The sequence below is a fragment of the Copadichromis virginalis genome, linkage group LG22, assembly GCF_057382275.1.
Source record: "Copadichromis virginalis isolate Kocher_CV1m ecotype Utaka linkage group LG22, C_Virginalis_male_GT1.1, whole genome shotgun sequence".
In the NCBI taxonomy this organism is placed as follows: Eukaryota; Metazoa; Chordata; class Actinopteri; order Cichliformes; family Cichlidae; genus Copadichromis; species Copadichromis virginalis.
Genome location: NC_140638.1, coordinates 9460497 through 9472713, shown reverse-complemented (window position 1 = coordinate 9472713; position 12217 = coordinate 9460497). Strand labels below are relative to the sequence as shown.

Genomic DNA, 12217 nt, shown 5'->3' with positions numbered 1-12217 from the left:
AGGAGAGAATCAGGGATGAGAGGATGGGGATATGTACAGGAAAGGAGAGAGTGGAAGAGCGCAGTCCTCTGAGGGAATGAGAATCGGATGTGACATGACAGCAAACCAGACAGCTTGTCTTTGCCATCCTCACCGACAACACAGAGCGGCTTTGAAGTCAGATTTTACCTTGCGCCTTTAACGCTGACTTTTCTGACCCAGTTTTGTACAACTCACTGTGTCACTGCAAACTCTCTCAGCTGTGAACACCGGCAGCCTCACAGATCTACTCACTTACTCTGAAGAGACGAGGAAAAGCAGCAGGAGTCACAATCACTCCATTGACTGTTTCCTCCTCTGACCGTTCTCCCCACCAAACATAAAAACTAAAATGACGTGCGCGTGACTCTCAGAGTCTGGCATCCCATTTCCTGACAGAAGGAAGCACAAGAGGAGTGTGTCTGTGTGTTGTCATCCTCACCCCCCTCTCGCACATGCTCGCACACTTGCACATCTCACCCCTGACTTTGTCTCATGAGTCTCCTTTTGATGAGTAGCCTAGCTGAGGTCGCGCCCCCTTCCATTCACCGCAGATGGTGGCACAATAACAGGCGGAGAGCTGAAACAGACTCCCCCTGAGACGCCTGCCGCACCCCGACACAGAGCCACGCAGCTGCCGCAGGGACCCTGGTGATATAGATACCCATACACCCCCCCCCTGAAAAAACCCAGACCAAAAGTCTAAGACTCGTAAAATCCACAAAAGCCTCACCGGGGATCTGGGATCAGGAAGCTGAACATACACACAGAGAGACTCATAAAAGTGGGAGCACACAGAAACACATGCACCCTGGAGCGACTGCTGTCTCGCCGGATTCTGAGCTGAGAGCAAAAACAAAACGACGGACAGGACAGAAGAAATAAAAAACATGTTGATGTGAGTCAGCTGATGGCTCAGTCTACACTTCATCTGCACTCAGTGATTCCAGAAATCACATCACATGGTTTTTAATGATGATTAGAGCATTTTGTTTGGCTTCCAACACAGCACAACTCATTAAAAGTAACCATTTCAGCCTCTAACGCAGTAAACAACTCTAGAATCTATATGAAGGGATCACAGTCCTGGGTTTTTGGATTCTTTGTTATTCTAGAAACTTCATAAGTCGTACCTATAAGAATGCAAAGTCTGTGATGAATTTTACAAAAAGGGAAACGAATTCAGATATGAGCTCCACTGTTTATGTCTTTATTTTTGTAAAATTCTCTCAGCATGAAGCTGGCAGGATTTGCAGGAGATCGATCGCTGCAGACTGGGTGAGGACTCCGAGGGCAGTACTTACGACAACACGGCCGCACTTAAACACACACCCGCCCACGCACGCACAACCAAAACAGTCTGCTGTGTGTGAAAACTCGTGGGCCGTGCCATTCAAACGGAGTCTGGCAGAGATGAATGCGGGTGGATGTGAATCAGGTTTTTAAACAGCAACGAAAAATCGGAATCCGAGTGATAAATGTGATAAATGTCAGCGTGACTGATTCATTTCACGGTAGTTATTCAGAGCAGGACACAGACAGCGACAACTATGACAGTGATAAATGCCAAGGATATGATTTACGTAATTATTATGCAGCGTTAATAGAGTTCGTTGTAACCGAGACGTTTGGCGGGCAACAATGGGGCTAAAGCCGTGTCGTTTCTTCATGTGACACCGAGGCCTGGAAAGCGGCAGGTTTTCATTTTGAACAATCACTTCGCCGGCTCATCTCGCTGATTAATTCATTAAAAGTTTTATGAAGAATGTTTTGTTCTAATTAAAACCTATGTCAAAGATGTGAATTATCAGCATGAGAAAACAAATTTGTTTCTGAATTTGCGGATGATCTCTTTGAGAATGATGACCACTCTGTGCACCCTGTTACGCATGCCCCAGTGGGCCGACACATCCGCCATCTGGTTAGTGTTTTCTTGCATCCTCATTAACCTGCTCTCTTCTCTGCTTCACTTCTAGTGCTGATTGTCTGCGGAGGCACACCTGCTGAGCCTCGCCTCTCCTCCATCAGCATCGGTATTCCTCAGATGCTTTTTGAAGTTTCGCTTATTATTAGATGAGTTGGGAGTTGCTGCCTGCCTCTCTTATTTGTGTTCAACACTTGCAAGTAAATTTTCTTTTGTAGAAATAAACGTTTCCTGAAAGGCAGCAGTGTTGTGGCATCTCTTTTGAGCCATGAACCCCTTCAGTTAGTGCAGGGGCAGGCAGCATTTCTCCCTAGAGAGCCATACTGACTTCAATAAAGTAAGCAAAGAGCCAGACATTGGATAACTCAATCGAAACCAGGTTATATTTAACATCTTGCCAGTTGTCTGAAATATACCACTGCATAGATCACTGATGAAACAGATTGCTCTGAAATTGAGTTAAACAGCGGTACAGACTTCCTGCAATCATTGGTCTTCAGATTCCTGTGCATGGTGCTGCCTCTGATCGACTGGCTGATTCATGGGTGTTGTTTTCCTGTTTGCTATGTCTGGCCCAAAGGCTATATTTTACCCTTGTGAGTTTATAATTTCTTAAAGTAAACCCATTATGCTCATTTCAAGCTCCATATTTTTATCCCTTGATTCTACTAAAGATGCTTTGCATTAGGGCTGCACAATTAATCGTTACAAAATTGCGATCTCAATTCATACTTATGTGCGATCTCATTTCGAAATGACAACGATTTAAAAAAAAAAAATTACAATTGTACTGCATTTTGTTCCGGGACTTAAGCTGCATGAAAACAAGCGCTCACTCTTCCTGCTCAACAAATGACAAGGGCGGAGGCTTATACCACGTGATACAGAAGTCAGCTGGCAGGGAAAAAACAACAGAGAGCACGTGAGAGATGACGAAGCTGTAAAGGCCAAGAAAGTGTCAGGAGAAAATCCGTCCCGATCAACCACCCATACATCAATAACGGGAACCTTATACAGCGCTTCCCTATACCCGTCGAACTCCCGCAGGCACAAAGAAATTACGGAGGCTATCACTTATCACCTGACCAAAGATATTTATATTGGAAAAGAAAATCGTGAGAGAATCGTGATCTCAATTCTAAGCAAAAAAATCGTGATTCTCATTTTATGCAAAATTGTACAGCCCTACTTTGCATGATTCAGAAGTTCAGTATAATGCTTATTTATCTTATGCAGGGTTGTTGTTGTTGGTCTTGTTGTAGCCCCTGAGTTTATCTACTGTCTAAAACAAGTTGTTTCAATGCCTCTCCTTTTATCCAACTTTTTGGCTGATTGGCTGCCCCTTGCAAATAGAAAGTTAAAACAGCGGGTGGGAGGGGCTGAGAGTCAGAGATGTATGTACGATGACCATAACTTGATATCTGCTCTCAGTGACATCATAAAGAGCCAAGAGAATAAAAAAATAAAAAAAAACTGAACCAGAGCATTTGAAGCAGTTTTTTGCTGACAGGGATTACTTGTACATACACTTACCTCATTATCATCATTGTATCAACTGTAATGTATCATCATTATTATAACAGCATATTTATACTAGAAATTCTGGCTGAAATTATTTTCTGCCAGAAGTTGTTTGACTTGTGCCTGTTCATAGGATAACCCACAGTCAGGTTAGGAACCATTGCTCCGGGAGAAAATCCCCCACAGATGTTAAATAAGTATATGTTGATGTAAGGTAATGTAATCGCACATAGCTGTAGAGAACAAAGAATCAGATTTCAAACTGAATAATCCATTTTAAGATACCATGACCGAGGCCACAGCACTTGGCCGTTTATTATCATTTCAGTCATCTTTAGGAGCAAATACTTGCATTGCAATTATCTGCAGGCTAGTATTGAGTACTTTTACCCTGAAGGTAATGTGCATTACAGGCTGACAACATAAGTATAAATGAGTGCGGGATAAAAGACAAAGAAAAAAAAAATCTCTGTAACTGACCGTGTGAAGTGGTCCACAATCGCTCCCACCAGTTCACCCACTCTGTCCTGGTTGGGGCACAGCTCGCCTCGCTGCAGGCACAGCAGGAAGTCATCCTGGGAGGACGTGTGTAACGCCACCATCTGGTCGACCCCGGTGGTCACGCTCACTCCGGTAAACTGCGGAGAAAGAACACGTTAAAGAAAGATCTCAGCCAGATCCAAGCTTGAGCTCATGCTTTGTATGACTTTTTCATGTAATATAAGATAAGATAAGATAAGATAAGATAACCTTTATTAGTCCCACACGTGGGAAATTTGTTTTGTCACAGCAGGAAGTGGACAGTGCAAAAGTTATGAGGCAAAAATTAGAATACAATAAGAATAAATACAGTACACAGCTGTACAGAATAGAATAAAATAAAATACTATATACAGTAGAATAAAATAAAATAAATATACAATAAGATAAAAATAGAATACAAATACAAATACTATATACAACTGAGTAAAAATACAACGATGACAGAAAGGATTATTGCACTTAGTATTATTGCATATGTATGGATGTGTGTGCTTGATCAGTTAAAGTCTTTATTATGGAGTCTGACAGCAGTGGGGAGGAAAGACCTGCGAAATCTCTCCGTCCCACACCGTGGGTGCCGCAGTCTCCCACTGAAGGAGCTGCTCAGTGCTGTCACAGTCTGCTGCATGGTGTGATACACTGACAGATAAATAGTCTTTAGTGAGGGTCTTATTAATAAATGAATACATAGATTTTAATAATTTTGGTGCTTTCACTGATAAATTGCTTGTTATTTTTTCTGATTATGGCGGCATTGGAACTCCATACCCTTTACCTCCAAAGGAGTATTTCATAAACGCTGCAATGCTATTTTTATTTTAGCAAAAGACCAAAGGTGAGAATTCTCCTTCCTCTAAAGCCTCATGCATGACCTGCCTATAGGCTGAGTGACCTTTAATATTCATCGACACAGATTGCAGCATTGGGGATTCATTTGTATAAAATTGTCAGGGATTATCACATCAATGTACAAAACCTGTGAGTTTAATACAGTACAGCGCAGCATATCTTGGATCAAAAAAATTCAATGCCATAAATGAAGCCAGCGGATTATTTCTGCTCAGAATATGTAAGCTGGAGGTGCACGTGTGTGGGTGCAGTGAAGGGGAAGTCATGAGCTGTGACCCAGTTGGAATTAATGTACTGATTTACCGCAACGGAGGGAGAGGAAGGCGGCAGGGTGCAAATGAAAGAAGGACTATGAGAGACCCATATAGGTCAAAGACAAAACCAGAGGAGACATGCAAACAGTGTCATGGGTTTTTAGAAAGCAAATGGAAGGACAGAGTGGACTAAGCCTCTTACGGCCTCCAGCCATACAGGTTAATCCAGCAGGGACGACAATGTGCAGGATGTCCCAGCACCGACAAACGCTGGTTAAACCTGCCCTTCAGTGAAGGGGAAGCTGCACAGCTGATCTAGCAGCGTGATACTTTTTACTGTGTTCCAAACATATTTTATAAATTACATTACTTTACTTTGTTCTATTGTATCTGCAGCACTTCTCTTTGCAGTGGCAGTGCTTAAATTACAGCTCTAAAATAACACAAGATGGATTTGATATGAGGCTCATTTATGATCTTTTCAGTTAATCGTTTACTTCAGTCTTTAAAGTTTCACTAAATAGACAAACAAACTTTGGCTGCACAGTACAAGACCATATCTTTTAGGTGCTCACTCTGTCAACCCAACAAAAAAAATCTAAAAATATCCAATTTATAATTACAATATAAACGTCACAAATTTAAGAAATGCAACTGCCCTGCATTAGACATTAGGGGCTGTTTTAAGTTTTTATACTTTGCCTTGATTATCTGCTTTATTCTTATGATTAAGGTTTAAACTGGAACATAATCTAGGGGTGTCAAACATAAGGCCTGTGGGCCAGAATTGACCTGGCAAAGACCCCAATCCAGCCTGCTGGATGGCTTTGGAAAATGTGAAGGAGGGCAGGAATTTTGAACTTTTAAGTCTTTCTTTGCTAGTTTTACAGCTTTTCCTTCCCATAAAAATCTCCCTCATTCACAAGTAATAAAATGATAGATATCTGTCATTTTACACATTTCTCCTTACAATTGAAGCTCAAAGACTCATGCTGACTGATTTCTTTCATTTACAACAGCAGCATTTCTTTACCATGTAGGAAAACTGAGAAATAATGTTGAATATTGCACTTTTTTTGTCTTATCTCCTTGATTAAATCTGTAGTTAAACTTTTTACACCAACAGAAATTGGAGTTTTACGGGTTCAGCCCACAGAAAATCAAAGCGGGCTGCGTGTGGCCTGCAGTATAAAATGAGTTTGAGGTCCCTGACCTATGAGAAGACTTCATGGTAGATAAATCGAACCTAAATTCAATCAAGACTGACTCAAAAGAGAGATAATACAAAAAAGCAAGACATGTCCCCCAATAAATTGTAAATTAGTATCTATGGGAGACTTCTATACCTCAAAGATCACGCTCTTTCCTGTTTTATTTTGAAATCACTGCTCCTTGTGTATTCCTTTCATTTTTATTTCTTCCTTTTCCTTGTCCCCCCTCATTGGTCATCGTCTGCTCCACCTTGATTAATCCCACTTGTTCACTATTTGCCAATAGCTCACCTGCAGTATATAAACTCGCCATCTCCTCTGTTGCTGTGAGATTGTGTTGTTGTGTAAAGTTTTCCAGTGTTCCTATTGTTTTTAGTATTCCTTCCTAGCAGTCTTTTAATTTCACTTTGATTTCTACTTTGAACATTTGACTGTTCTAAATAAAAGGAGCATTTTTCACATAGTTTGTCTTATAAACAAATCAAAAGTTTAATGACTGGAAATACTCCAGTGTGAGAAACGTCCATTAACTTTCTATCAGTTATTTAAATGACTAAATGTTTTAACAGTAACTATTTAAGCTTACAATATGTTTATGCAAAGTGAATGCTTAGTTTTTAATTTTGTCAACATTTTTTGAAGACTGAGTAAACATAAGCGCCAGTTAAAGTCAGGTTTTCTGAATTTGACCAGTCAGAGGTACAGAGCTCGTGTTTTGCTTCAGGTTTTGACCTCAGCTGTGACCTGGGTGAGAGTCAGAGATGCACTGCTTCTTTAATGCTGTATTCTGAGTTTCTGACCTGGATAAGACTCATATTCCTCATTCTGAGCACCAGAGTCTAATGGCACCAGCTATCTTTAGCCGCTCCGCTGCTGCATAATGATAGTTTTTAACCCTCTGGCATGCAAGTGCTCTCTCTCTCCACCTCTCTTCTATCACTGCTGGACGTCCAGCTGTGCTGACTCATTACATCTCACGAAGGTGTTCTCAGTGAAAGCTATTTTGCATTCAGTACCTGAGTCACCTCAAAGTCTGATGGCACTTGGCAATCTCCAACTTTTGTTGGAATCCATCTTAATCTCAGATTCCTCAGTGAGGAACTGGGTAAAAAATGGGATGGAAATATCATAAACTAGACAAACTATTACATACATCTCAATTTTTTAGTTCAGTTTAAGAAGTTTTTCTGGCCAAAAAAGAAGGTGTGCTACTAGCTATTACAAAACACACACAGCCACTTTATTAGGTACAACAGTTAAACTGCTCATTAAGTCACTAATCAGCTGATCACATGGTGGAAGCGCCATGCATTTAAAGATGCAGACACTGTAAAGACAATTACATACATTTAATTCTCTTAAATATATGTAATATGTATGAGAGAGCAAAGACATTAAGCTGCTTGGTCAACAGTTCTAGAGTTGGTCTCCTCCAATCTTGACTGCATGCTTACAGCCCTGCTTTAAGACGCCTTAAGTCTGTGTGGTGATAAAAACATACTTTTACCCGAGACAGAGGTAAATGCCAAATGTCCAAGAAGGTTTTTCTAGCATTAAATGCACCATCACAGTACCATAGAGGTTTGGCTAAATGCCTCTACCTGAAACAATACCACCCCCCCCCCCTTTTTTTTTAGATATAAAAAGAGACCCAGTGTTCCACATGTTAAATTCTTTAGTCAACCCTTCACTTTCTGTATGTTTTCCCAACACCAAGGTTCATGCATCAAGCTGTAGAAGAAAATTATGATTTCTGTTATTTCAAGAGAACTTCAGCCTCTTGCCCTGCAGAGCCAGCAGCCCTTTGAGATTCCTGATCCAGTTTCTCAGCTGAGGTTCGCCCCATATGGCAGAAAATCTAAAGCTAAGCTTGGCAGCTGCCTCCCAAGCATGACCACGGCGTCACATGTTGACAACAAAACCTAACGTACACACACAAACACGCACACAAACACTGACTGACTGATCAACAACCTCACAATTCTTAAAGGTCATCAGCCCTGAGACCCAAAGGAAGACAGTGTTCTCTCAGTGTGAGTCCTCTTATTGCTCTTGTACTTGTTGATGGATGGCTGTGACCTGGGTCAAACAGGACGGAAGATGAATAGGTGTGTGTGTGTTTGTGTTTGTGCGTGTACACAACTGAGGGGACAGAGTAAGAAATAAAGAGCAGCCAGAATAAAGCACAAAAAGTCTGACCACATTCATAACAGCTGTTATTTTTGTATTTGTACCACACTTTAAGGACAAAACCTTTTATAAACCTCTGTGATTTGTCTTGGTTTTGTTCTGTGCTTTGTTCTTCAGGAGCTAACAGGAGACTAACTAACGGCATGAGCTACACCTGGGTCCAGTGAGCTTGGCTGAAAAAGCATGTTTTTGCAGTAGTTGTGTCTCCCTTGCTTTCTGTCCTCATTTTGACATCAGCCTTCTGATTTGTACTTGCTTATGGGCGGCATGATTTCTGGACTTATTTATTGCCGCGCATTTTACTGACTTGCTGAACACAAGTACAATAATGTTTCTTCAGTGCTTTCATGTATGCTGTAATGTTCCACTTAAGTGATATTTGGATGGTTACAGTTCCTGACTTGGGAATCTACTTTTTATGTGCCTTTACATAATAATGTGAAATCTTGGTCATTTTCATGCTAATATCAAAATGTTCTGTCTAGTCAAGGCTCCTCCAGCTGGAAGGCCACAGTTACAATCCATCAATCCATTTTAAAAACTGTTTATCTAGTTCACATCTGCAAGGGTGCTGGAGTGATCTGTCACAGGCCACGAGGCCTTGACACCTGTGGCAAATTACAATCCCCAATTACCCTAACACAGGAGCGTCCAACTCTCAGCCTCAAGGGCTGGTATCCTGCAGGTTTTAGATGTGTCTTTCAACACATTTGATTTAAATGGTTAAATTACCTCCTCAACATGTCTTGAAGTTCTCCAGAGGCCTGGTAATGAACTAATCATTTGATTCAGGTGTGTTGACCGAGGGTAATGTCTAAAACCTGCAGGACACCGAACCTTGAGGCCTGGAGTTGGAGACCCTTGCCCTAACGTGCATGTCTTTGGACTACAGGAGGAAGTAACGAGAGAGAAGGGAGAGAACATGATGGCCTGTGGATTCAAACCAGTGCAGCAATGAGCCGTCCAGTTACAATTAATTCTCAGCCACAAACATTATATGCAATATATGTGTTTGTACTATTTATCAGAAATGTATTATGATGAATAACTCTGCAAATTCTGCACCAAAAGAGTTGAGCAGACATTCAGTCACTCTGAGACCACATGAAAGCACAAAATAAGTATAAGGACAGTAAAGTGAATTTAGTACTGACTGAAGCAATTAATGAAAAATGAAAGTATTTATTATTGTATTAAAAACTGTAAAATCATCATATGGTCTTATGGTAAAAAGTCAATGCCTGCAACTATGAGCATTGTTGGGGACACTATGTTTAATCAGTCTGGGGTTTAAGGGTGAGAGTTATAATGTAATCAGGCTGTGGAAATGAGTAACATATGCTCAGATCCCAACAGGATACATTTGCAATGCTGGAAATATTGGATAAAGACAGCAGGAGTGAAGATAAGAGAAGGGATTTAGAAGGGAAGCTAGCAAATGAGTCTGTGTGTGAGCTTGCATTCAGAGTGTATGCTCTCCCACGTGAGTACTTACTGAGTCTAAAGGAAGCTTCTTCAGAACCTTATACTGTTTCTTTGGCTCTAATTTGTAGATGTACTTGTCTGTGATGAGCAGGCCTCGGTCTGTGCTCTTGTTGAACCTGTTCACCTGAGAGAGCAGAACAGGGGAAAGAAAAAGCTTCAGCATGTTTGTTCATTTTCTATTTTCTGTGAAGAGCCCTTCATGCCTCTTGCAGGATCTTTTGGGTTATTTCATTTCAAAAACAGGTTTTCCTTGTAAAGCAGCAAAGAAGCAACACACAAGAAAACATAAAAAAGACTGTGGTGGGTCTGTGAGTCGGGGGTTGCTTCAGTTCACTGTATCAAAGGCTACGTAACTTCAAATATAACTAAGCTCTACTCATAACTTAGGCGAAGCCCTCAATGTTCAGTCCCTGATATGGAAAGTATGGCCATTATTATCCTCAGGGAGACGATAAGAGGTTCAGCATGAGGTAAAATAATAAGCAGCGCTTCATTCAGGTTAAGGGAACTTGAGGACTGAATTCATAGTTCAGTTCCTTTTTATGATTGATCCTCAGATTACTTCCTGAGAAGGCTGTGTTCACTGGTTTGAACATGAAATATTGAAAGATGAGCTGTTACAAAAGAGAGGAAGCATGAGGGGGTGGAATGGGAAACACATCGAACCAGAAAAACATCCCAAAGCTAAAAGGAAGCAGCAGAAGAAAGAAACTCCTTGTGGCTACAAAACAGACATTTCCATTTCCCCGTGTTCTTTCCTCACATACTGTACCTTCCTACAGAAGCTCGAGAAGAGGACCTGACTGTACTCGTCTTTGTTCTTCAGCTCCTTGGAAATTCGGATGAAGCTGGCGCTGGTCTGAGGGCAGTCTCGGGCCTGCAGAAATGGAAGACCAGTATTATTTCAGGAGGTCGGTTGAGGCGACGATCTTCAGTACAGATGGAATAGGAATGCACTTCGCTGTTAGTCACAAAACTCCAGGTGACCTCTCCCAGCCTCTTTTAAGCCTTTTTATCGCTTTAATTCCATAAGCAGCAGATCAAAGCTCAAGGCCCCTGGCTGCTGTTACCAGACACGGAGCCTGACGTGCCGTTTCAGAGGGACCAAAGCTGATGAGAAATACATTTGGTGGCAAATCTAACACTCTGTTATAGTCTTCCTCCTATAAAGTGCAGCTATCACGGTCATTTTTTAAACATTTCTCCTACAATCTATTTTACATGCTTTAATATATACAGTACACGGTTTAAAGCTGTGGTTCCCAGACTGTGTGCACTGAAGAAATCCAGGTGTGACCATCGTACATTCATTTTGCAGTAAATAACTGCAGACAAACTATATAAATAAATTCAGTCTCTGTATCAGTACTTTCTGCACACTCGTTTCCCTTAAAAAATCTCTTCTATCAAAGTGAACCTCAGTCTGTTTGAGGAGTATTATGACAGCATGACACATCAAAGGCTCTGACTGACAGCAGGGAGAATACAAAGGGGAAAACAGCTCACTTTCTTGTGTGAATCAAACCACAACTAACTACCAGTCCAGCCTATTTGCCAACTAAAGAAAAGAGAAAAAAAATCAGTAGGGAGCATAGAGGAAAGTTGAACTGCCTAATGGCTTCATTTGCCTGGAGATGTCAACGTCCCTTAATCTGAATGTGTGCTAACATGACGCCAAGAAAGCCTAAAGAGCCACTTGGAAACCAAATATCCCCTCTGAGAGAAACTAGGCCTACTTCAAAAGAGCACCGGATGCCAACCAAGAGGCTCCATGACTGCCTGTTGATTGGTGTGAAGGTGTTTCATAAGGTGATGGAGGCAAGGTGACACTTCTCTCTGTTGTCTGATGCTGTAATCAAAACATGTCAGAAGACAGAGGATATATTTTTCACAGGGATGCATACTGGTTTACTCTTATATTATGGCTTATCGTTTGGTGTTATTTGGAAACGGTAAGTATCCAAAAAACCTCTTAGTTTTTAAACTTGTACCAGCTTCTCTGGTTCCAGAGGTAAATCTGAGTGCTACTGAGTGAACTGATATGCTAGTGTGATTCCAAATTACTACCAACAGCTAAGATTCAACATCTCTGACTATATATAAAAGATGAATGTAGCCACCATTTTTGCTGAATGGGAAAATCACTGTCTAAATATGTTCATTTAAGTAATATGAAACGGGGCAGGTTCAGGCACTTTTTCCAGGTCTTAGTGTTGATTACC

The 12217-nt window shown here is 41.2% G+C and overlaps 1 protein-coding gene across 1 annotated transcript in view; it reads right to left on the bottom strand.

Annotated features, from left to right (window-relative positions):
• The window catches only part of myo1g (myosin IG), a 65206-nt gene that overhangs the window by 20310 nt on the left and 32679 nt on the right, over window positions 1–12217 (bottom strand). Inside the window, exons 19-21 of the mRNA XM_085446159.1 lie at window positions 10768–10872; window positions 10006–10119; window positions 3944–4101 (exon numbers count right to left, since the gene is read on the bottom strand). Coding sequence (XP_085302285.1) covers window positions 3944–4101; window positions 10006–10119; window positions 10768–10872 — 377 coding nt within the window. The remainder of the gene's footprint in view (window positions 1–3943; window positions 4102–10005; window positions 10120–10767; window positions 10873–12217) is intronic.